A 26,314-nucleotide genomic window follows, 5' to 3' on the forward strand; every position below is an offset into this window, starting at 1 on the left:
GGCAGGTGTCCAGGTCGGCAGGTGGCGGCGAGGCTGGGGTGCAGCGGCCAGGAATTTGAGGGCCACAGTCCCATTCACTCTGTTTCCCCACCATCTAAACCACTGATGGTTGCTGCAATTGTTAATACTGCAACACTGCTCATTCACAGACTGATACATTCAGACATGTGGGTCATATGCAAAGGTCCCTCGGCCCCTTGAGGATGCGTGTCTCTAGCACCTTCCAAAGTCACCTTATCCCATTTATGACCACTATCCCCATGGCCTAACATGCCATGGCATCGCTGCTGCACACCCAAAAACTTATTGCATCCTAGGAAGGTCTGTACCTCCACCACCCTTTCAGCTTGTGCGTCCCACATTACTCTGCCCAGAAGGTCCTCAGCACCTCACCTGTTAACCTCATGGCACTCAACTTAAACAAATGCCATCATGTTAGTCATCCCTGTGCAAAGGGGAAATGTTGCCTTCTGTCCACCCGTTCTATGCCCCTCATAACAGTATGAAGGTCAATAATATGACCTGTCAATCTCCTGTGCTGCACGGCCAATGTGGCAAGTGTATGCAATGTTTCCTCATAACTCCAATTCTCCAGGCCAGCATGCATCCAGGTCAGGAACCTCTGCACTCTCCCCACTCTAATGCCACCCCTCCCATGAAGCGCAGGTCACAACTGAACGCAGAAGTGTAGCTGTGGCCTCGACAGCGTTTTCTGCACTTGCAACATGATCACCCTTTTCCTACATTCTATTCCTCGGCTAATAAAGGCAAGTCTGGCTTCAACCTTGTTAAACGCCTTATGTTCCTGTTCTGCTACCTTAACAAGGTCCCTGTAATCGTCGTGACTTCCCACGGTCCTACCATTACTCATGTATTCCTGTACCTTGCTTGTCTTGGCCAAGTGCTTAACCGCACACTTATCCACATAACGTTCTATATGGCATTCCTTAGGCCATCTGATCAGCCTGTCTGTATGCGCGTGTAATGTTTGGGCCTCTTCTTGACTTTTTACCACCCCACCAATATTCATCTCCTTAGGTTCTTGAAGGGTGAGGGCCACCACCAACATGTCCAAAGCCCCCCCTCCACACTTGAGGGCCAAGGCTTGCAACTTGTGTCACATCCTTTCAGTGAGCCAGGCACCATCGCCGCGACAAACACTTCGGTGGGGATTATGACGTCGGCTAGTGCCCCGGGACACAGTGGAGAGGGCACTTCACAATCACTGGAGGAGATGGCATGGACAGAGAGTGCCGATGGCGCCTGCAGCCAGAGGACTGCAGGGGACCAGGCACATGCTGAGTCGGGCAGTGATGATGTGCCTCTGGAGATGTCAGCCATGCAGCCGCTGCAGGACAAGCGGCAGGGTGCGCAGGATCATCCAGCAGGGTTGTATGAGTGTGTGCTTCACTTGGTCTCTGTGGTGGAAGAATCCAGGCAGAGAGTCAGTGATGGCATGAACCTCAGGAAAGAGCTTCAGGCTTCCTCCATTAAGAGATTGGTGACTCACATGGAGAGAGGCTTCCAGTGGATTGAGAATCTTCTGATTGGGTTACGCTCTGACATGCAAGCCCTCACAGCACTAATGGCCACAGGTGCTCATTTGCAATGTGGGAGATGTTCTGAACACCAAGCGTCGATGTTCAGTGCCCATGCATCTGCGGTGAACAGGGAGGTCCAATGGGACCTCACGTCGGCATAGCAGCTGCCTGTCATTGCTGCGAGCTCCTCTCAGGGAGCTCCGGATGAAGGCAGCAGCTCCTCCGCCCCTCTGCCAGTACCGTTGTATCCGTTGAGGCTGCAACAACTGGGGAGGTGCCAGTTCTGGAATTGGCCACTCCATCCCAGGCGGGGCCATCACAGGCTCCACAGGCCAGAGGACAGCCGCCAAGGTCATTGAGGCCAACAGGACAGCAGAGTCAGCAGGCTGTCTCACAAGCCACTCTGAATGATGGGGCGGCACCTAAATGTAGCACCTGCAAACGTAAGCATAAGGCACGTTAGGCACTCCACGGATTTGTCACTGGTGATATTGTGTTGGTCCTAGATTAGGGAATATATCATTATGTACGTCAGAGCGATGTTTGTGCTTTATTTTGGTGGGAATAAAGTCCACTTTTCTGACAATGGCTGAGGGTGTTTCCTTTGTGCTGCATTTGTATGATTCACAGACATCTCATGAGTGTTTGACTGGACATTGAGGTTTCTGTACTAAACCCTTAGTTGCAGCTGATGAGGTGGAAGATGGAGCACCTAAGTGCCACGGGTGGAAGCGCCAGGCAATGCTGGTCCTGCTGATCCATGTGTGTGATGTCAGCTGAAGGTTCATTGCATTAAAGCCTCCCGGGTGTCCCTGCCTCCTTGGTGTAGTTGCGGGTTGGCGTGCTGCCCCTGATCATTGCCCTGTGCTTCCTCATCCTCTGAGCCATTGCTAGATTCATCATGTGCAACCTCATCCACTGCGTCAAGGAATTCATCGTCAACTGCATCCCCCCTTTCTAGTGCAAGATTGTGCAGAGCGCAATCACCACTATCACAGAGACGCAATCGGGGGGTACTGGAGTGCGCCCCCGGAGCAGTCCAGGCAACAAAAGCGCATCTTGAGAAGATCGATGGCTCTCTCCACCACAGCCCTTGTGTTGCCATGGCTCCTAATGTAGCGGTCCTCAGCTTCTGTTCTTGGATGGCGGAGAGACGTCATGAGCCACCTTCTGAGGGGATGGCCGTTATCACCCACCAGCCAACTATCCAGTCGAGCCGGAACACTGAAGAACACTTGCACCTGGGAGTGTCTAAGGATGTAGGCGTCGTAGGAGCTGCCTGGGAACCTTGCACAAACTTGTAGAATCTGCATCCTGTGATCACACACTATCTGCATGTTCATGGAGTGGAAGCCCTTCCTGTTAGTGAAGGCACCGGGCTCACCTGCTGGCGCCTTGATGGCCACATGTGTACAGTCTATTGCACCCTGGACACGGGGGAAGCCAGCAATGGCCGCGAAGCCTCTGGCCCGCTGTATCTGAATTGCCTGGTCGCAGCAGAAGTGGGTGAAGGTCAATGCCCGTCTGAACAGAACGTCTATAACCTGCTTGACACAAGTGTGGACAGCTGATTGGGAGACACCGCAAAGATCACCCACCGAGCCCTGGAAGGAGCCAGATGCATAGAAGTGGAGGGCAGCTGTGACCTTCAGAGCCGCTGGCATGGGGTGTCCACCCACTCAGTTAGGGGAGATCTCAGGGCAAATCATCTGACAGATATAGTTGACTGTCTCCCTTGACAGACAGAGACTCCTTCGGCACTGTACCTCAGTCATATTGAGGTAGCTGCTTCACCGCCTGTATACCCTGGCAGCAGGATAGTGGTGCCTTCTGCAGCCCCTTCCACCTTGGACAACCTCTTGGCCCTGCGCCCCTTGTGCCAGCACCTGGCCTCCCAAAGGTGACTCCCCTGGAGGCTGATTGTCCAGTCCTGGCCTCCTCCTTATTCTATCCCTCCTTTCCTCCTCAGAGGAGCTGCCTCCAGTGGAGATGTCAGAACCCATACCCAGTCTAAGTAGAAGCCTCTGGAAAGCTGCAGGCCCGAGAAAGATTACTGTCTGCAGCCTGTTGAGCTGAAGCTTTAAAATACAGAGAAAGCTATTGGAAATCGATCTGAACTGCTAATAATCACACAGGCAAGTTTAAAACACTTACTGCATTAAATATTTCAGAAAAAACATTAACAACCCCTCTGAGACCACATATCCCGCCCGTGGATGAGGTTTGTTAAAAAATCAGTTACCCGCCTGCCCATTGGGCCCATGCGCCAAGGCGAAGATCGCACGGGCTCCTCAAAATCGGCATCAATTGCCGAGTTAAGGGCCTTTAATTAATGGTGGGCGCACGTTGCGCTTCATAGCGCCCACCCACCTAAATATCGCGTTGCCGCGCGCTGACATCGGGTCGCTCGTGTGACGTTAGCACACGACATTTTAAGCACTGACATGTGGGCTCCGCCACCCACATGTCAGCCATAAAATTCTGCCCCTAGAAGATCTCCTTATATGGGTTCTAGTTCACGGGACCTCACAGGGCCGTGAACCACAACTCATTGAAAACCTGGCCCAGAAAATGGTGGAGATTTAGCACATTCCTATCTCCACAAATTTGCTGGCCAGGTTGGGAGTGCAAGGTGTGGGCCCACCTCCTTAAAAGGCACTCCTGAAAATTGGAAACCCTGGGAATGGGGTCAAGAATCCCGGAATCTGGTGCTGGCCACCATTTTTAAAGGGCTTCCAAGTCATCCCGGCTCAGTGAAAATCCAGCCCAATATGTCAACAGCTGTTAGTATAGAATTCACTTTGTTGTTACCCACTTTAATCAAAAGAAACATTAATAAAACAAATAAATAGAATCATACTTACTGGATGAAAGAGTTAATTCATGGTAACCTGAAAAATCAATAGCATGTATTTTGTATGAAATGTGCCACGTGAAAATTCATCATTATAGAATGTAATGAAATTTTGTTTTCTTTTGATTAATTAAATTCAATATAAGGAATATATTCAAACAGATAGAATGGAACAGAATATTATTGTAAATGAAAAATACCATTTATTTGGAGGCTGTTATTATCCAGTGAATATATTCCTAAGGTAGAGATGTCCTTTGTGTTGTCTCTGAACTCTTGGTACACAGAAGCTTTATCAACCTCCTGAGGAGTAGTAGAATCATTGCTAAATGTGCAGATTGCATACACATTGGTGTTAGCAACATGTACCAGGCTGTTAAAACAAAATAGGAGGTTAATGAAATATCAAACGCTGTTCTGAAAACATTATTGTCATTGTAATTAACATTGCTAGCCTCATTAATATGCATTTAATTCATTGAAGTTGCAATCATCCTCTTTACCAGTAATTAAATCAAATCTGTATCAATCATTATTTTCAAATGATAGGTTTCAAATAGAAGTGCCTGCTCTCCATCACTGAGTACCAGTGTAAAATAAATGATAAAGAGATTGAAGAGAAAAAGATAAAGGAAACCTATTCCATGCCTGCTACTTCAAAAGCCATTCTGATGCACTAATGATAGTGACTGAAATGCAATAATGTAAAACAAATAAGAAACAACAGCATTGACCAATATTCAACAGTATGCAGAACATTCATTCAGTCACAGAATGTTTCTTTGTGATGGACGCATTGTACAGCTTTAGCAATTTTAAACATTTTTACATGGTTCGATGAATGATTAATTACTCACTCTCCTACAATGCTGATTTATATTTACAATTAATATTGATACACATTTTAATATATGTATTTTTTATTCATTCATGAAATGTGGGTATCACTGGCAAATCCAGCATGTAGTGCCCATCTCTAATTGCACAGGAGACGCTGGTGGTGAGCTGCCTTCTTGAACCACTGCAGTGCACGTGGTGCAGGTACATCTACAGTACTGTAAGGGAGGGAGTTCCAGGATTTTGACTGGTTACAGTGAAGAAACAGTGATATATTTCCAAGCCAGAATAATGTATGACTTGGACTGGAACTTGCAAGCGGTGGTACTCCCATATGCCTGCTGCCCTTGTCCTTTTGGGTGATAGAGCTTGCAGGTTTGGGCAATGTTGCTAAAGGAGCCTTAGCGAGTTACTGCAGTGCATCTTATCATAGTATAATGTCCTCACCTGAGGGAAACAACCTTGCATCTTGAGAATGTTGCATTAATTTTGCTCTTGTTGTACAGGCCAGTGAGCTGCAACAAAGTTACAATCATAATGTCTGAGAAAGATGATCTCAATTGTTATTAAAATAATTTTATTAATAGTTTTCTTTCATCATCATCACAGCACTACTTTATCTGTAAAATGATCCCTTTTTGTATGATAGCATAATCTATATGGTTACCTGCTGAGAAATAATATTTGACACAGAACTGTAGAGCACCGAACTGGAATTTTGTAAACTTTGTGTAAACTCTAAATCAGTGATAACAAAGGTCACATTGAAGTCAATGGGTTTCTCTTCCAGGCTCGGAGTTTGTGTTGTGGTCACGTTTGGTAGTTTTGCTAATGGGAGACAAAAGGAAAACTTTAGACTGAGAATACAGCAACCGTATCAACATCATGTGATGTGAGCCAAAATGCATAAAAATCAAATTAAAAAAGTCCTAACACTAATATTCCAGACAAGTGTCAGAGGTTCTTGAAATGCTGACCGATATGCTTACCCAGTGTTTTCTAATGCATCATTTAAGTAGGTTCAGAACACACAGACATCTTGGAATGTATTACTGCTCTAGTGATGAATTAAGTTCCCCTTAATTCTGATAGGGGGTTAGATTTTACAGGGCGCTGCAGTCTCTGCAGCTAAAAACTCAGGAGGGAGTTGCCCCAGATCTTGACAGCAGCTCCACAGCAATTTAACGCTGGAAACAATCTGATGGCCAACAGCTCTGTAGTCCTAGCAGCATCAGCCGGGAGCGGTAGCCACTTCTGAGACTACAGACAGTCTCACCACGCTGAAGAACCCAGATAACTCCGGGAGTCAGGAGTCTTAGTGAGGTGGGGGGGTGGATGAGGGAGCCAGGTTCAAGAGGCCAGAGACGAGGGTTTGTGTGTGGCGGGACAGTGGGTGTGGGGAATGACTTTTGTTGGGGGGTGGGGTGTGCCTACATAGGCCCAGGAGACCCTGGGAAGATGTCCCACGCCCTCACCTGACACCAGCCTATGCAGTTACATCTGCCGAGTCTTTATGCATGGCATGGGCCTCTCCTTGCCTTCGGTAAAATACCAGCATCAGCAGGATGAGGGCCTTACATGACCATTCACTGGCCACTTAAAGGCCTCAACAGGGCTAAAGGAGGATAGACCATCCTATTCCACCTCCGCCCGTCCCTAAAATTTCAGGCAGGTCAGAGGTGGGCAGCTAGGCTGTGGGAAGGTCACCCACTGAATTTTACAGGCCCCACACCTTCAAACCTGCAAACAGGGGAGTGCAAAAATTGCCCAAGGAATCTCAGATTGGGGCTGCAAGTTTGGTTCCAGGTACTATCTGATGTTCCTGTTCTCATTAGATACACATTTAGCATTGGCATGTTAAATTTCCTCACTTCAACTAGTCAGCATACAAGAGCAAGCACACAACATTTAATTGAACCATCACAGATCTACAGTTCCAGATTTGCAACAAGTGATCAAAGAAGAAAAGGTCTGGTGCACTAAATCTAAATGGGATGTGTTGTATTTCTGATAGTGTGGTATTTTCTGACAATATATAAAGAGGTATCAGTAAAGAATTTGCTTTGTTGTTACTTCTTCAATAGAAAGAAACATTAATGGAACAAAGGAGCATAAAAATTACTTACTGGGTAAAGGAGTCAATTCATGGTAACCTGAAAGATTAATAGCATGTGTTATGTGTGAAATGTGCCATGTGGAAAGCCAAAAATAAAGAATGCAATGCAGGATTAAAATAAAAACTAAACTCAATCTGAATAATAGATAGACTGGAACAAAATATTACTTCAAGTGCAAAATACCATTTATGTAGAGGCTGATATTGTCCAATGAATATGGTCCTAAGGAGGAGATGTTCTTTGTGCTGCCTCTTAACTCATGGTACACAGTAACTTTATTAACCTCCTGAGGAGTGGAATCATTTCTGAATGTGCAAATTGCATACACACGGGTATTATCAAAATCTGCCAGGCTGTTAAAACAAAATGCATTAAGGGGGTTAACTAAATGGCATATGTTGTTCTGAACAGATTATAAGGCACTGTAATTAGCATTTAATTCATTGAAGTTGCAAATATCCTGTGTACCAGTAATTTAAATAAATCCCAATTAATCACTGTTCTAAAAAGACAGGTTTCAAAACAGGTGCCTGCCTTCCATCACTGTGTACCTAGGTAAACCGAACATCAAAATATTGAAACAGAAAAGGTAAAGGAAACGCTTCTATGGCTAATACTTCAGATGTTATTCTGGTGAGCTAATGATGGTGACTGAAACATACCAATGTAAAATAAATATGAAACAATGGCATCAGGGAACATGCAACAATACAAATAACATACAGCCACTGAATATTCCTTTATGAGCTGCACATTATTCAGCGATTAGCAATTTTAAGACTTTTTCACATGATTCAAGGAATTATAATCAACCCACTCATCTATAATGTGGGTTTATATTTGCAATTAATGCTAATGCATATTTTCAAAATACAATAATGAAATACCTCACCTGAAGGAAACAGCTTTACAACCTGAAAATCTTGCATTAATTTTGCTCTTGTTGTACAAATCCGTGAGCTGCAATCAATTCATAATCACATTAAGGAAGAAGTTCTCAATGACAGTTAAAATAATTTCATCAGTCATTTTCTTCAGTTAAAATCACAAAACTAACTTAGTGTGATTTTTTTATGCTAATGTAATATATTGATTACCTGGTGGGAGATATTTGACACTGTGTCTTTGTACAGCAAAGAACTGGGATCCTGTAGACTTCGAATAAACGCTAAGTTAGTGATAACAAAGGTCACATTGAATTCAACAGGCTTCACTTCCAGGCTTGGAGTTTGTGTTGTGGTCACAGTTGGTGGTATTGCTATCATCAGATATAAGGAACATATTAGACTGAGAATGCAGCAAGTTGATTGAACATCATTTAGAGCTAAAATACACAGAAAAAACTTTTAAAATCCTGATATCAATTTTTCAGACAAGTGTCAGAAATTCTTGAAATGCTGACATATGTTTTCCCATTAGAGAGCCCAATGTTTTCTACCACATTCTGTGAGTAGGTACAGAGCATGCAGTCATCTGGTCTTGGAATATATTACTTCTTTAATGATGAATTAAGTCCTCCTTATTTTGCAGAATGACCAGTGATATGGAACCTTATATTTGGGTGGCAAGTCTGGTTCAAAAGACTATCTGCTGTTCTGATTCTAGTTACATACATCATTAGCATCAGTGTCTTAACATTTCCCACATCACAGAGAAAGGACACAATAGCTTACACATAAATTTTAGTTAAACTGCCACACATTCGCAGAACCAGAATTTCAAGAAATTATTAAACAGAAAATGTAAGGATACACTAAATTTAAATGGGAACATTACATCTGTAATAAGGTGTTATCTGACAATATGTAAAAAGTATCAGTAACTTGCTTTCTTATTATAATTTTAATAGAAAGAAACATTAATGGAACAAAAGAATATGAAGAAAACTTGATGGTTGAATGAATTCTGGAGGCTTGTTCATTTGATGTTTGATCTCAAAGCCTAATTTTGCATAAGGTTTTATGCGTGCAGTTTGCGGCATGCAGCCTGAGTACCTCACTTATTACAGGCCTGAGAACAAGCCTCAACTAATTCCTGCCCAAGTGAATTTATTCGAATCTCAGCATATCATTCTCAATGAAACTTAATTTGGTGATTGCCTGGATTTTTTTAAATGTAATTTTTCATTTTTGTCAAGTAGATAGGACAGTCTCATAATTTTTATGCAAAAACAGAATTACCTGGAAAAACTCAGCAGGTTTGGCAGCATCAGCGGAGAAGAAAAGAGTTGACGTTTTGAGTCCTCATGACCCTTCAAAAGAACTGAGTGAATCTAAGGAGAGGGGTGAAATATAAGCTGGTTTAAGGTGGTTGGTGGGGGGGGGGGGGGGGGGGGGGGGGGGGGGGGGGGGGGGGGGGGGGGGGGGGGGTGGGGGGGGAGAGAGAGAGAGAGTGGGGGGGGTGGTGGTGTGGTTGTAGGGACAAGCAAGCAGTGATAGGAGCAGATAATCAAAAGATGTCACAGACAAAAGAACAAAAGAACACAGAGGTGTTGAAGGTGGTGATATTATCTAAACGAATGTGCTAATTAAGAATGGATGGTAGGGCAATCAAAGTACAGCTGTAGTGGGGGTGGGGTGGAAAGACTAGCGGGGCATAAAATATTTAAAAATAATGGAAATAGGTGGGAAAAGAAAAATCTATATAAATTATTGGAAAAAACAAAGGGAAGGGGGAAGAAACTTTAGATCTTGAACTCCCTCCTCCATCCCCACCCCCTTTCTGTTTCTTCCCCCTTCCTTTTGTTTTTCCCAATAATTTATATAGATTTTTCTTTTCCCACCTATTTCCATTATTTTTAAATCTTTTATGCCCCGTTAGCCTTTCCACCCCAACCCCACTAGAGCTGTACCTTGAGTGCCCTACCATCCATTCTTAATTAGCACGTTCGTTTAGATAATATCACCACCTTCAACACCTCTGTGTTCTTTTGTTCTTTTGTCTGTGACATCTTTTGATTATCTGCTCCTATCACTGCTTGCTTGTCCCTACAACCACACCACCCCCCCACCTCTTTCCCCCCCACCCCCCCCCACACCTTAAACCAACTTATATTTCACCCCTCTCCCCCCCCACCCCCCACACCTTAAACCAGCTTATATTTCACCCCTCTCCTTAGATTCACTCAGTTCTGTTGAAGGGTCATGAGGACTCAAAACGTCAACTCTTTCCTTCTCCGCCGATGCTGCCAGACCTGCTGAGTTTTTCCAAGTAATTCTGTTTTTGTTTTGGATTTCCAGCTACCGCAGTTTTTTGTTTTTATCATAATTTTTATGTGCTATAAAGCTGAGAGATTGAGGAACATCAGGGACCACTGGAGACCAGCAATCATCAAACCTGTTTCGTCAAGTATTCTGTTCTCCTAATTTAACATCCAGCTGTATTTTGACCTGTTTTTGTCTCTACTGCCTTGTGTAATAGATTCTTTCTAACATTTATTACTTCTTGAAGCTTTTCCTTTTCTTTCACTTTTTACTAATTTCTAGTCATGTCTAATCTGTTTGGCTTAATTTACTTTGAAGTAATACTCTGCTTTTACCTTACCCATAACATCTCATGTTTTAAATTAAAAGAAGGCTTGTAAAATTAGATAACGATGATTAGAGAATTAATGAAGAGCAGTTTTAATTAGCTTGATATATTCACTTGAAGGTACATGTCAATTAATTCACTTGAGCTGCATTCAAAGGTAATATTGATTGGAGATAGGGATATGATAATAATAATAATAATAATATTGTCGCATCTGTACTGATGATGTCACTTTCAAAAACAATTCCTCTGACATGTCTTCCTTCTTCCTTAACTGAGGTTTTCCACCCACGGTGGTTGACAGGGCCCTCAAACGTGTCTGGCCCATCTCTAGCGCATCCGCCCTCACACCTTCCCCTCCCTCCCAGAACCATGATAGGGTCCCCCTTGTCCTCACTTATCACCCCACCAGCCTCCGCATTCAAAGGGTCATCCTCTGCCATTTCCTCCTACTCCAGCATGATGCCACCACCAAACACATCTTCCCTTCACCTCCTGGCGGGCATTCTGCAGAGATCATTCCCTCCAGGACACCCTGGTCCACTTCTCCATCACCCCCTACACTTCAACCACCTCCCACGGCACCTTCCCATGCAACCGCAGAAAGTGCAACACTTGCCCCTTTACTTTCCCCTCCCCTCACTGTCCAAGGGCCCAAATATTCCTTTCAAGTGAAGCAGCATTTAACTTGCACTTCCCTCAATTTAGTCTACTGCATTCGCTGCTCCCAATGCGGTTTCCTGTACACTGGAGAGACCAAACGCAGACTGGGTGAACGCTTTGCGGAACACCTTCGGTCTGTCTGCAAGAACGACCCAGTCCTCCCTGTCGCTTGCCATTTCAACACTCCACCCTGCTCTCATGCCCACATGTCTGTCCTTGGCCTGCTGCAATGTTCCAGTGAAGCTCAACGCAAACTGGAGGAACAGCACCTCATCTTCCGATTAGGCACTTTACAGCCTTCCGGACTGAATATTGATTTCAACAACTTTAGATCATGAACTCTCTCCTCCATCCCCACCCCCTTTCCGATCCCCCTTTTTTCCAATAATTTATATAGATTTTTCTTTTCCCACCTATTTCCATTATTTTTAAATGTATTTCCATCCATTGTTTTATCTCTACCTTTTAGCCTATTTCGACTCCTTCCCCCCACCCCACTCCCACTAGGGCTATCTGTACCTTGCTCATCCTGCTTTCTACCCTTACTGTCACCTATTAGCACATTTCTTAGCTAACATCACCACCGTCAACACCTCTTTGTCCTTTTGTCTATGACATCTTTTGGTTATCTCCAACTATCACTGGCCCTCTATCCAGCTCTACTTGTCCCACCATCCCCTCGCACCCCCCCGCCCCCTCTTAAACCAGCTTATATTTCACTTCTCTTCTATTTTTCCTTAGTTTTGTTGAAGAGTCATACGGACTCGAAACGTTAACTGTGTTCCTCTCCGCAGATGCTGTCAGACCTGCTGAGTTTTTCCAGGTATTTTTATTTTTGTTTTGGATTTCCAGCTTCCGTAGTTTTTTGCTTTTATAATAATATTGTTACTGGGTTCTGTTTGGTGCAGTGACCATTCAGACCTCACAGATCCAGGAGCATAACAGACAAAAATGCTCCAAATTTTCTGAATTTTTCTTATCCTTTCATTGGGCTTGAAAACGTAGTGGGGAGCCACCTTCTTGACATGCTCAGGTCCATCGGGTGTAACTACACCTACAGTACTGTTTGGCAGAAACTACAGTACTGGCAGGACGAAAAGGTGAGAGGTTTGAGCCATGGAGAATTGTGTGAATTGCCCATATTCAAAAGCTGCTTTGTAAGTAAGCAGGTATTTCACTTGCAGCAATATATCTGATATCTTAGCATTGTGGTGTCACCTACTACTTTGAACTTGAGAGTAAAACAATTGCTGCACACGTTTATATTTGTTGCCAATAACACTAGGCACAGGCTGACTCTCGTGGCAGTGGTGACCATTCAGCTTCAACCAGTCTGAATGTCCACTGTCTTAGCACAGTGCCTTAACTCTGTGGTGGCATTTGATTTTTTTTTTGCTTCTAAATCCCTTTGAGAGCTAATGTTGCTTTTTCACTTAAATATAAGGATTATTATCAAGCCTATGAAGTTGTTACTGTGTTATTTATTTAAAAATGATCACCCTGAAGTGATGTTCTGGAATATTAGTTTATGAATTGTTAATCAATTAAATTACATTGAGGAGACTAAATAGAGTAGTCCCTGACAACAAGCATGGGAGTTGAACTGCTCAGGCAGATTGCTATCTTCATTCTGCCTGCTCATTGACTTGATTTCCACATGCATCCAGTGCTAATTGTGTTATCATTGGCTGTAGGTGTCAAGAGAGGGTCCAAAATCATGACTTGCTAGCACTACTTAAAGTTAGCTTGCGCTGCTTAAACCCAGCCTGAAACTCTTAAAGGTTAATGAATTGTAGCTAAAGCGACTGTTGAGAGTCCTGGAGAGCTGAATCTAACCTGGGAAAGCAAAGGAATGGCTGACACACATGGGACAGCGGGCACACAGGTTTTCTAATGTTGTACTGGAGGATTTGGTGGAGGTGGTGGAAAGGAGGAGAGATGTTCTGTATCCACAGGGGCCAGGAGGTCCTCCAGATACACAGTCAGAAGACAAGGGAATAGATAGCAATGGAGGTTAATGCCAGGAGACTAGCAACTTTCTGGCTCATAGTACTACCAATAGAATCACATCTGGCACAACAGTGAAGGTTGATTCTGTGTATTAGTTCCAGCAGAATCCTAAACAAATTGCTGAAGATGATGCTCATAATTTGACTATGCCTAACACACAGAGGAAGCCTTCCTAATACGATTCTTATTTCAGGTTTGGCTGTTGTAAGATTATATGTGAAACTGATTCAGTGGTACCTTGTGGAAGTATTAAACAGCAATATTAACTGGACAGAGATAGTTATCATACTTACTGGTTAAAACAGCTGATTCATGGTAACCTGAAAAAAACAAATATATTTGGAAAGAATAACTTAAACTGGTTAAAATACTTGCCTTTAAAATTGCAATTAATTACATGAGTTTGTTGTAAATTAAATGAGTCAGAAACGTGATGGCTTGGATAAGATGTTCCACATTTTGTAAGAAATTGAACTTCTGAAATGCTAAATGGAAAGTACAATAATGTATGTTTTGTCTTTGTTATCTCTTTGATTTAACGATGAATAAGCAGAGGCCAGCAGAACAATAGCAAGCTGGAATCAAAAAGCAGGAGTGAATGAGAGTGAGTGAGAGGCAGTAGACCAAGGATGATGAAGCCAACTGATCAAGAGTGGCAGACAGCCTGTAGACTAGAGTAAGGTGAGTCAAGTGATTAGGAAGGACAGACCATCATTTGCGAGGGAGGTGTTGACAGGATGACAGAGCAGCTGGAGACACAATGCCTTTGAAATAAAGTTTTAACTGTTTACAGTGCAAATAATATTAAATAGATATTGGATTAAAATGAGCATTTACCATTGACAAAGAGACTGTTGCTGTCCAGCGAATATGTTCCTAAGGTGGTGATGCCCTTTGCGTTGTCTCGGAATTCATGGTAGAGTAGAACTTTATCAACTTGCTGGGCATTCGCATTCTTTTTGAAAGTGCAGATTGCCTCAACTGTACTGTTTCCATCACTTGCAGGTCTGCCACATACATGTTAATTTGTTTTATTAAAATTTTAAACAAAACATTGAATAGCTGAAATTTGCAGTCAGCAGCAAAGCATGGACGTTAGCCTCTGACCTCAAAGAAAGCCTTGCTGAGGTATCTCGCTATCTTTGTGGAGAGAACTTTAACTCTCAATGTGCAATTGATTGTGGCATTACTTAATGGGGATTCCTAGCATCAGGCTGCAGTGATGTCATCAAGATGTCCAAGTAACCAACAACATTAAAAAATTCTCATAGACAACCAACCAGGAAATGAAAAGCACTGTTAATAAAATAACTTTTAAAACATATTACAGAGAGTGAAATAAAGATTGGGACATATGGGGCAGAATTTTCTGTCTGTCGGGCAGGCGGGCCTGACCCAATCTCCTGCGGGCACGGAGCCGATCCCCGCCAGCGAAGCGGGCCGCACCACCATTTTACATGGGCGGGCCAATTAAGGCCCGCCCAACGTGACCTCCGGCGGGAAGTACTATGCGCTCCCTGTGCGGGCAGGGGGAACCCCTGAAAGCGAGGGAGATCGCCCAGACTTTGAAAAATATTATAAATGGAAAAAAAAATTCCCTTACATGTCCCCCTCATGTGACAATGTCACATGAGTTGGGACATGTTCATAATTTACAGAATAACTTTATTACAATTTTTAAAACCCTGCATGAAACCTCATCCCGCCGGTGGATGAGGTTTCATGTTTTCTCTATTTGCCGCTGGGGCTCCTGGCCTCCCTGCCAACCTTAAGGTTGGACGGGCAGGTCTTTTAGTTGCTTAATTGATCCTGTCAATGGCCTCAAGTGGCCATTGACAGATCAGCGGGCCTGCAGATGATTTTGCTGCGCCCCCGCCTTCCTGAAAATTTAAGTGGGGCGGGGGTGATGTTGGGGGTTCCGCCCAACGTCATCCTGCATCATTTTATGCATCGGCGAGTGGGCCCCGCCCCCTGCTCACCGATGGCAAAATTCTGCACATAATTTCTTAAATAATGGTGCACGATACTTGAAAAGGCAGGCTCTTTTACAGCTCAGTCCATTTTGGTGGCTGTGCACGTTGAGAAGGCTGAGGTTATTCAATAGCAGAAAGCTTAATTACTCAGAACTCAATGCCAGTTTGGTGCATATGTTGCAATTGGCCACTGATCCAACTCAACAGTAGAGGTAGAATAGTCCCAGATTTGCACTAAGTGCAGTAGCGGGCAATTAAAACCATGTTTTACCTGCCGGCCGCAATGGCGGCTTTTCACGCCGTATTGTCCCAAATTAATTACGTATTCCCAGGAAACACGCTGTTTCCACGGCGGACGGGCTCTTATTTGCCTGTCATGCCATCACCTCGCCGCTTCATCATGCCAAGCTCCATATTTAAAATGCAGCCATGCGCACACCTCTCAGTGCTTCCAACCCATGACTGCTGCACGGAAGACAGGATGGTCCCGAAAGGCAAAAAGACTGCAGGCCCCAGGTTTAGTGACGGGTCCCTTGAGCACCTTTTGGATGCCGTCAAGGCCTGCTGTGATGTCCTCTATCCCTTCTCTTGCCACAAGAGAGCCAGTGGCATCACCAATCCAGCATGGGAGGTGGTGGCAGCAGTGGTCAGCACTAATGCCCTGCAAAAGAGGACAGCCACCCAGTGCTACTGCAGGATGAATGGTCTCATACATTCGGCCAGGCTAACTCACTCATCTTGTCACTCTCAATTCACACACTCACAGACCCATCACAGATCCACAGGGATCTCACACCTCAAGGGACACCACTAATTCTCTCACACGCCCTCAAATTTCCATCAGGCTCATATCCTCTTGAGCTCGCATCCTCTTCCCGTCCATGGCTCCACTCACCACACAAACATTCTACGCAGCGCCCTGTGTCCTGATCACACTCTCTCCACTTGTTTCCACTCAGGAGAAGCTGACTCACATCAGCAGGAAGAGATCATGGGTTGGAAGCACTGAGAGGTGTGCGCATGGCTGCATTTTAAATATGGAGCTTGGCATGATGAAGCGGCGAGGTGATGGCATGACAGGCAAATAAGAGCCCGTCCGCCGTGGAAACAGCGTGTTTCCTGGGAATACGTAATTAATTTGGGACAATACGGCGTGAAAAGCCGCCATTGCGGCCGGCAGGTGGAGTGGCCCACATTAGGCCCCTCACTCTCTTTGAGGACTGTGAGGGTGCGGACTGTGCCTGCAGCGACAATGAGGTCGGCAACTTACCCCCTCATGAGGATCCTGCACCATATCACCCCTCTCTCAACACAAATATGAAAGCTCCCTCTCCTGCTTTTGACTCTGCTGCCATGCACTAATTATCTCTACTTTGGTTCACAGGGAGCTCTGCGTAGTGACTGACAGCCTCAGCCAGCCAGTCTCGATCCATCCAGGTCCTCACCTCCAACCAAGAGGACACCTCCTTCATTGAAGAGCTGGAAATAAGCAGCCTGGAAGGCCCGTCATAACGCTAACCCACACCCTCCACCAGTGCAGACACACACACCTAGTTGGACCTAAATCTAGAGCAGAATCAGTTTCACAATCTGGTGGTCACTGCACAGACACCTGCCCGCAGCAGCAGGAGGCAGGGTCATGTGAGCTCCCCGGCACTCGGAGGACTGTTGGGGATCAGGCACCTGTGAGGTCCAAGTCAGATGACAAGCCTCTGGATTTGGCCTTCCAGCTCATCCTGGAGAATCAGCAGAAGGCATGGGAACATCATGCAGAGCTGTTGGAAGCCCTCAACAGAGTGGCACGTGAGTTGGAGGAGTGCATCCGCCTGTTCTCTGATGAAGTGGTGCCCACATGTGCATGTATGAAGATCTCCATGGGGAGGAAGGCGGAGACCATGGAGACCCTGGTCCAGCAGAACACGGAGATGTGTGCAGACCTGCACTCCATCACGGGAGCCACGGGTGAGTTCCTGCAGTGGCAACACGAGAGGGAAATGGGGCAGCTCAATGTCCCTCTAGGTGCTTCTTCCTCTCAAGGAGTCAGGCTGAGGCCCCCGGGCACCCAAAGGGAGGAGGAGCAGCAGCTGGACACTCCTGGATCATCCAGTCAGGAATCTGAGGATGTCCTCGCCCTCCGAGTCCCCTTTGCCTGTGAACCCCTCAAACTCATCCTCTTTCACCGCAGATGGAGCAGCTGGCCAACGAGTGATTCTGGAGGGAGAAGTATGTGTGTGGCAGGGCCTTTCAGAGCCTTGTGCAAGAATTCCCATGCACGCGGATCCTTCACGTTTCACACTCATCTCAATGTCCTGAGCATTTTGAATGCTGCCTGCTGGGGTTCACTTTCAGTTGTCCATCTGAGCTGACCTGCATTCTGCCCACCCAATGGTCACACTCCTATGCAGCACCTGATCTCAACCACCACGACTGTCATTTCACTTTCGGTTTAGACAGCATGGTTTGGATTCACTTTTTCGTCAGCTACCCCATCCTTTCCCCTCCCCAGTCACCCATTTCCTTTCCCCCATTACAGTTTACGCCCCCTGGCATCACCTTCCACCTCCCCTCTGTGACCTACCAGTCACAACCGTTTTCCATCGGGGATATCCAGGTGAATGTGCACATTCCCTTTCTTTCCGCAAATCCCACCCCCATCCACATTCACCTCCCCAACCTCTTCTGTCTCACCCCCAGGGTCCGTGTCTGCCTTTGAGTCCCCATCAACCACCCTCACTGTCCCTTCTACCACTACTGTTGAACCCTCACCCTTCTACCCTACTGTTTCAATCTGCCCTCGGTCATTCTCACCATTCCCACGTACCCCGCCCACCCAGAGTTTGCTCCCCAGGAGGCAGTCATGGACCGATCAGACCCCTCCCTTGCACGTTCACCTGGACATTGCCCCTCCAAACCCCTTCACCCCCCCCACCCTGAAACACCTTCCCCCCTCCAGACCCCTTCCCCCACACCGCCCCCCCCCCCCCCCCCCCCCCCCCACCCCTGAAACGCTACATTCCTCTGGACCCCTTCCCCCCCAGAACACTTTCCCTCCGGAACCCCTTCCCCCCTCTTCATCCCACCCCCCTGGACTCCCTACCCACTTAGTCCCTTCCCCTTCCTGACTCCCTCAGACACCCTCACTTCTTCTTCCAGCTTCACTCCTTCCCCCTTCCCGACTCCTTCCCGCACACTTACTTCTTCCTCCACCCTTACTCCCTCCTTTCTCTGCACTCCTTCCTCCCTTCAGACTCCCTCCCCTGGACTCCTTCCCCTTGCTACACTCCTTCCCCCTCCAAACTCCTTCCATTCCACCCCCTTTACACTTACCTCCCCAGTTGCCATCTTCTCCCCCGTTACCCCCTCCCCACAAAATCACCCCCAAACACCTTCAATCCTCTCCCCAACCTCACACCCCTGACACTTCTTTCTCTCCCAGTTGATCCTAGACCTTCCTCTCCCATCCCCTCAATCATTATCAGTCGTGAGCATCGGGGGTGACTTTCCAACTTCCGTGAGCTGCTTTATAGCAGAGCCATGTCCATGAGAACCCACCCAGCATGTCATGGATGCTCTTCCAGGGTCCCGTTGTTGTCAGGCTCCAGCATCTTCTGCTCCTCGGATGTTGGTGATGTGAGCAAGGCCCTGGCGGTAAGTCCCAAGTCCTGCACGTTAAAGCTGTCAAGACATGTTCTGCACTGGTTTGTGTTCCCGCTGACGTGGGCAGATGATCCAGGCTGGGTTGGGGGGGGGGGGGGGGGGGGGGTGGTTAAGTCCGGTGGGCTGGTCTTATAATGATATACTGATGGATTACAATGAGGTTCCCGACATCCTGCGGTGGGGAACGCGGCCCACCATCGACAGGCTGAGCAGATGATCGCAAATTGGTTTAACGACGGTGTGAAACTGGTTTTTGGCCTTCTTGCCATATTGTCCACCATACCCTTGAACACACTTGACGCCAGTGGGCACGGACAATTTCGCCCTAGGTTGCTGAAGCCTTTCAGTAGAATTAGCTTACCTGGCCACATGTGGATAAGGCATTGTGATTGAATGTGTTCTCCATCATTTTCCAATCATCATAGGACATTCCTCAACAGCATTGGTTAAGGGAAATCCTGTGTACCTGCTACTTTAACATCTGAGGTTCAAAGGAAATACTGTGATTTGTGGGGGAATATTTCTGCATAGGTGGTGGCCCCTCCACATTTTTAAAAGTTTATTATTTCATGGGATGTGGGCATCACTGGCAAGGCCAGCATTTGTTGCCTATCCCTAATGGCCCTTGAACTGAGTGGCTTAATAGGCCATTTCAGAGGGCAGTTAAAGGTCAACTACATCGTTTTGGGTATGGAGTCACATGTAGGCCAGACCAAAGCAAGGATGGCAGATGTCTTTCCTTTAGGGTCTCCACTTGGCTGGGATGGCACAAGTCAATTTAATAACCATCAGCCAGTTCATTGGCTCGGGGTAGGATTTCAGATCTCATAGGCTAGGAAGTTCTTGCCAATCAGATGGCCAACAGCTCTCAAATCCCAGCAATGCCAGAAGGAGCAGTTACCTCAACTGGGACTACAGAGAGTTTGCAATCAGAGGAACCATGAAACTGGGTAAGCCCAAGGTTTTGCTGGGGCTCAACTGGCAGGCTCCAGCGAAGGCAGAAGAGGGCTGGGTTCAGGAGGGCAGTAAGGGAACACAGAATCATGGGAGGAATAACTTGGGGACAGCTGGATCTGTTGGTGATAGGATGGCTGAACAGGAGACAGCCTCCTAGATGGCGCAGACTCACCATGTGCTCTAGGCACTCCTGCCTCTGGTCAAATACAGTGGGAAGAGGCCCTTAAGAAGCTATTAATTGGCCAGGTAAGGCCTTAATTAGCCTACAGACGAGCAGAAGCACTCCTGCCATTGCCAAGGTGCCCTACGTTATGCCCCCCGCTGTTGTCTTGAAGAAGATAATAACTAACAAATATATTGGCTTGGTTCTGTCAAACTCAATATTCTGTGGTTTTCTCTGCCCTAATATTTCAGGATGTTTGTAACCTTATAAAGGGGGAGATTCATTGGCATCACCTGCTTATCTACAGGTAACTTATTCAATTATGTAGAGCCACAATGTAGGAAGAGCATCACAATCCCATATTTATGGTAATTTGAGGTGACTTTCACTTTGTGAGGTGGGTAGTTGGATCAGTTCTGTTAGGTTGAGGAAGCTTGGGTGTGTGGTGATTGAAACAGTGCAGTTAGGAAATTACCTGATTGGACCATGACATTGAAAAAGTCATTTTCTGACACTTTTATATTTTATTTCTGTTTTACTTAATAAATCCAGGTTACTGGGACATTAATATATGTTGTGGATTCAATTTGACTTGGAATATTTGGAGTAATAGTTAATTTCTTACCTGAAAGATACAGACTGACAACTCGAGAATGTTGATGTTATGTTGCTATTGGCATATAGGTTATTGAGCTGTAGAAAATTAAAATGTTGCATTTTAGTATGAAAAATGCAATGGAATATAATATTCTCTTCTCAGTGACACAGCTATCATACTTGCCTCTTCACGAATGTTGCTTGATTTTGCAATGTACAACGGTGAACTGAGATTTTGTAGACTTGGTGTGAATGACAGTGTAAGCACAGTGAAGGTTACATTAAATTCTTTTGCCTGTGTTTCTTGATTTGGATTGACTGTAACAGGTACAATTGAGGGTTCCACTATAAAAGAAAAAGATGTGAAGCAAAGTGAGGTCAAAAAAGCAAAATCTATCCCAGTCAGGATTATAAGTTATTGGCTCAGATTTAGCTGACAGTGGCAACGGAACAGCTTTCACTATTCACCTTTCGAGCCATTGCCGACTGACTTTTAGTGGTCTTGTCAATGGAAATTTTTATTCTCCCACCATCAGTTTGAATATGGCACCCTTCTCCTTTGTGTGCAAGCTGGAAAGCAGCACTAAAGCTATTTAATCAATCAGTTGAAGAGTCCTCATAAAAGAAAAAGCAGGAAATAATAAACAGGAAATATATGTTAAATCTGAATCATTGTACAGAAAGTGAAAGAGCTTGCTTGATACATAGGCTATTAACAGAAAGACATAAAGGAGCAAAACACAAAACCTATATAAAAAATTATTTTAATTATTTTAAAGCCTGTAACATCTATTTTTTTCTGAGGGAATGAGATTCCACATGTGTAAAATTATCCTTTCAGGGCCAAAGAAGTTGTCAGAAGTAATTCTGGCATACGAATGCATTAAAAACCTAGAGCATGATTTTACAATCCCTCGCTGGTGGGTTTGAAGGAGAGGGCCATATAAGATCCAGCAGGTTGGCTTCCTGCCAACCTATCAGAAATTTTACAACACCTCCTCAGTTTATGTCCATCTAAGGGCCTAATTCCAGTGCTGCCTTTTACACGTGGTGGGGAGAGACCCGCACCACGAGGCAACTTTAGCTACTTGACCCGGGGTGGGGGGGCATGGGGGTAACCCAATATGGGTATGGTGAGTCAATTTTTCTGTTACTGCTGATGATAGCAACAAACCTAATCTGCTTGGTTAAACTGAACCCTCCTTTCTTCCTGAAGGTGTCCTGGTCAGCTGCTCAAAAGAGCAGGTTAATATGGGGACACACTGGGAAGGAAGGTCGATCAGTGCGGTTAGCTGACACCCTCTATTTCAACTGGCTTGACTGATTTATGCCAAGTTGTGATCGTTAAAATCAGGACCCTGTTAATAATGCTACAATGTACCCACTTGTTGCTGAAGTGAATGATGTTGTTGAGATTGTTTTTGATTTAGTTGTTGATGCTTGAGTAGAGTTCCCTGTAGTTGCTCGTACAGTTGTACTTGGGGCAGTTCCTGATGTTGAGATCACTGCTGCAGTGGAAGTGTATAATTCTCTTGTTCCTGTGAAGGTAGTTCACGATATTATTGACAAACACAAAATTTGGAATAACATACGAAGAACTGTACATTAAAGACAATTACAACATTTGTTAAAACACTTATATAATGCAAATAAACCTGTGAGTTGACAGCCCTGTTGCAATGGCAAAGAAACAAGTGTTATTTCAACATGATTTTCCTCCACATTATTGCAGCAGACAACATACTAGGCAATGTTTTGTTATTGTTTCATTATTGTTTCTAAATTTGCAGTAGGTTAAATGGAATCAGGAGGACTAGTGGATAAAATCATAGTGTACTCGCCACTTGTTGAAGTGAGTGTTGTGATTGTTGTTGCTTTAGTTATCGATGCTTCAGTAGATTTCATCGTAGTTGTTGGTGCTACAATGCTTGTTGAGGCAGGGGCTGATGTGGAGGTCTGTACTGTAGTAGAAGTCTGTCTATATGCAGCTGAAGTTACTGTTTTAGTTATGAAAATATGATTATGTTATTGAGGAAAACAGAAAACAAGGAACAATGTAGCAAGTTATGTGCATTATAAAAATACTACTATGTTAAAACTCATATACTCAGTGACCTAACATCAGCAAAGAAGCACCAAGTGTCATTTGTACATGATTTTCTCTTACGAATCCTTTGCTGGCTGTATACCACTAAAATAGTTTGTTTCTTTTCTAATCTACTTGCTGTGAATTTAAAGGAATCAGAATTGAACAACTGATAAGGGAGCACTAGTTTACTCACCAGTTGACGATTTTGTGATTGTCGCTGCTTCAGTTATCAATACTTCAGTAGAGCTTGCTGAAGGTGTTGGTGTAATTTTACTTGATGTAGAGTACGGTGTTGCAGTGGAAATCTGTGTACTTGTAGATAATGTTTCTGTTGTTATTAAAAGAGGTGACATAGTTATTCAGGAAAACAGAAAGCAATAATGTAGCACTATATTTGGTTAAAACTCATATATAATGCACATTACTCAGTAACCTAACAAAGGCATATTTTAACAGCAGTAGACCACCAAGGGTGCTAAAACAGATAGCCCGCCCCCCCAAATCAGGCACATGTCCTGTTAAAGGTAAGGTGCATGATGTTGGTGTAGGGAATAGAACTGGCTAAAGAGCTGTTGAAGACAAGGGAGAACCAACAAGAATGGTTAAGATGGATAACTTCCAAAATTGGGCGCAGGGACTGCAACACCCAGTTGTGTCCATTCAATGTAACGCAGGCAGCATGCAAACTTTATGCAGCCTGTTAATTATAATGATTATGATATGCAACACAGTGTTGAATCAATTGTTCAGTGGCTACACGCTTCGCAAGTGGGCATAATTTCCTGTGAGACTACCTCAATAAAGCTAGCCTTCACTTCTTAAAGCCAGACAGGATTTAGGTGCATTCTGGCTGCAGTAGGGAATGGTTAACGAACATTTGAAGACCAGGAGAAACCAATCAGAAAATGGAAAGGAATCAGAACTGTATAACTAACAAGAGAGCACTCATGTTCTCACCACTTGTTGAAAGGAGTGATGGCATAATTGTTGTTGCTTCTGTTGTTGATGCTTCTGTAGAGCTCACTTTACTTATTCGTGCTATTGTACTTGTTGAGGCAGGAGCTGATGTAGAGTTTGTTGCTGCAGCGGATGTCTGTATATTTTCAGTCAAAGTCTCTGTTGCTGTTATTAAAATAGTTGATATCACGGATGAGGTGAACAAAAAGCACGGCACAACATACTAATATTAAAGCACATAAGTTGCTTTGTTAAAACTCATATAGTGCAATTTTTATGGTAACATACACATAGAGATGTTACAATAGCAGTAATTGTCAAATGTCATTTGCACATTATTCTATTCTGCACGTTTGTAGCCAGCATCATTCTATAATTTGTGGTATTTTTCCATCATGTGTTTCTAAACATTGAATTCATTGAAAGGAATCAGAATGGAACGCCTGATAAGAGAGCTGTCATATACTGCCCACTTATTGATGGGAGTGATGTCGCTTCAGTTGCCGATGCATTGGAAGAGTGTGCTGTGGTTGTTGGTACTATTGTACTTGTTCATGTGTAATTTAAGCCAACAACATACTACTAAACCTTTTGATAGTTTTCCAGTGTGTGTTTCTAATATCCAGTAGATTGAAAAGATTCAAAATGGAATAGCTGCAAAGTGTGCTCTCGTACACTCACCAGTTGTTGATGGGAGTGGTGTAGTGCCTGTTGTTGCTTTAGTTGTTGCTGTTACAGTGGAGCTCACTGCAGTTGGTGCTATTGTACTTATTGAGACAGAAGCTGATGTTGAGGTTTGTGCTTCTGTGGATGTATATGTATTTGCAGTTGAAGCTTCTGTTGCTGCTTTCATTAAAAAAAGTGATACACTTAATGACATATATAAAAAGCATGGAATAAAATATGAACAATGTAGCCCAAAAATTATCCTCTTAGATGCATCTGTAATGCAACATACTCAATATCGTAACATAATCCTGCTTAATAGTAGTAGTAATCACCAAATGGCATTTGCACATTATTCTACTCTGTGTAGTTGTAGACAACATCATGTTATAATCTTTTGTTACATTTCCATTATGCACTTCTGAAGTTACAGTCGATTCAAAGGAACCAGAGAGGTAAAACTGAGAAAGGAGCACATGTCTACTCACCATATGTTGAAGGGAGTGATGTTATTGATGCTTCAGTTGAAATCCCTGTAGTCATTGGTGCTATTGTACTTGTTGAGGCAGGAGCTGATGTAGAGGTCGGTGCTGCAATAGAGACCTGTGTATTTGCACTCGAAGATTCTGCCATTGTTATTAAATTTGATGTATATTCTTGAAACAAATGAAAAGCACGAAACAATTTATTAATGTTTTCCACAAATGTTGTGCTATATGTTTTGTTATAATGCGTATATAATGAAAACTACTGAGTAACATAGCATTGCCAGGTTGCAACAACAGTCAAGCACCAAGTGTCATTTGAACATGATTTTCCCATGTGTAATTAGGGCCAACAACATACTCCTATAATCTTTTGTCACTTTTTCAGGATTCTAACTTATATCCAGCAGATTGAAAGGATTCCGAATGGATTCACATTAAGATTATTGCTCAAAAGTTATACTTGATGTTTTGTTGAAACCCATATATAGTGAATTATAAATAACGCAATTTAGCCATGTTGCAGCAGCAACAATGCACAAAATATCACTTGCACATTATTCTCCCATGTATACTTGTAGCCTATAATGTACAATTATAATCCTTTTCTAATTTTCAATTATGTCTTATTAAACTTGAAGATGGTGGAAAGGAATCAGAATTGTACAACTGGTAAGAGAGCACATGTGTACTCACCACTTATTGAAGGGAGTAATGTTGTCATTGTTGTTGCTTCAGTTGTTGATTCCTCAATTGTGGTCGCTGTAGTTGTTGGTGCTATTGTACTTGTTGCAGCAGGAGCTGCTATAGAGGTTTGGGCTGCAGTGGAGATCCGTGTATTTGCTGTTAATGGTTCTGCTGCTGTTATTTTAAAAAGTTGACATTGTTATTTTGGAAAGCAAAAAGGCTTGGAACAACATATTAATAATTTTGAATAAATGTTATGCTCTATGTTACTGAGTTATGTAACATAGCCATGTTACAAAATCAGTAAAGCACCGAGTCATTTGCTCTTGATTCTTCCATTCATAATTATAGCCAACATACTACTGTAATCTTTAGTTACTTTTCTAGTATGAGTTTCTAATTTTCAGTAGATTGAACAGAATCAGAATGGAATGGCTGAACAGAGAGCTTTTGCATTTTCACCATTTGTGGATTAGAGTAGTTTAGTGACTGACATTTCTTCAGTTGTTGATATTTCAGTAGCGTTCACT

At 44.1% G+C, this 26,314-nt stretch overlaps 2 protein-coding genes across 2 annotated transcripts in view; both read right to left on the reverse strand.

Moving 5' to 3' along the window:
* LOC121287595 (mucin-16-like) overlaps positions 1-21,020 on the reverse strand; it is a 61,131-nt gene extending 40,111 nt beyond the window's left edge. Inside the window, exons 1-11 of the mRNA XM_041205522.1 lie at positions 20,929-21,020; positions 14,391-14,560; positions 13,847-13,873; positions 8,447-8,607; positions 8,242-8,309; positions 7,533-7,702; positions 7,359-7,385; positions 5,900-6,060; positions 5,680-5,747; positions 4,596-4,768; positions 4,406-4,432 (exon numbers count right to left, since the gene is read on the reverse strand). Of these exons, the coding sequence (XP_041061456.1) occupies positions 4,406-4,432; positions 4,596-4,768; positions 5,680-5,747; positions 5,900-6,060; positions 7,359-7,385; positions 7,533-7,702; positions 8,242-8,309; positions 8,447-8,607; positions 13,847-13,873; positions 14,391-14,560; positions 20,929-21,020 (1,144 nt within the window). The remainder of the gene's footprint in view (positions 1-4,405; positions 4,433-4,595; positions 4,769-5,679; positions 5,748-5,899; positions 6,061-7,358; positions 7,386-7,532; positions 7,703-8,241; positions 8,310-8,446; positions 8,608-13,846; positions 13,874-14,390; positions 14,561-20,928) is intronic.
* A 1,674-nt stretch (positions 21,021-22,694) lies between these two features.
* LOC121287596 (pneumococcal serine-rich repeat protein-like) overlaps positions 22,695-26,314 on the reverse strand; it is a 28,950-nt gene continuing 25,330 nt past the window's right edge. The window contains exons 34-39 of the mRNA XM_041205524.1: positions 25,794-25,958; positions 25,101-25,268; positions 24,628-24,789; positions 23,947-24,111; positions 23,183-23,317; positions 22,695-22,897 (exon numbers count right to left, since the gene is read on the reverse strand). Coding sequence (XP_041061458.1) covers positions 22,695-22,897; positions 23,183-23,317; positions 23,947-24,111; positions 24,628-24,789; positions 25,101-25,268; positions 25,794-25,958 — 998 coding nt within the window. The remainder of the gene's footprint in view (positions 22,898-23,182; positions 23,318-23,946; positions 24,112-24,627; positions 24,790-25,100; positions 25,269-25,793; positions 25,959-26,314) is intronic.

Source organism: Carcharodon carcharias, chromosome 14 (genome assembly GCF_017639515.1).
Source record: "Carcharodon carcharias isolate sCarCar2 chromosome 14, sCarCar2.pri, whole genome shotgun sequence".
NCBI classification, from domain to species: Eukaryota; Metazoa; Chordata; class Chondrichthyes; order Lamniformes; family Lamnidae; genus Carcharodon; species Carcharodon carcharias.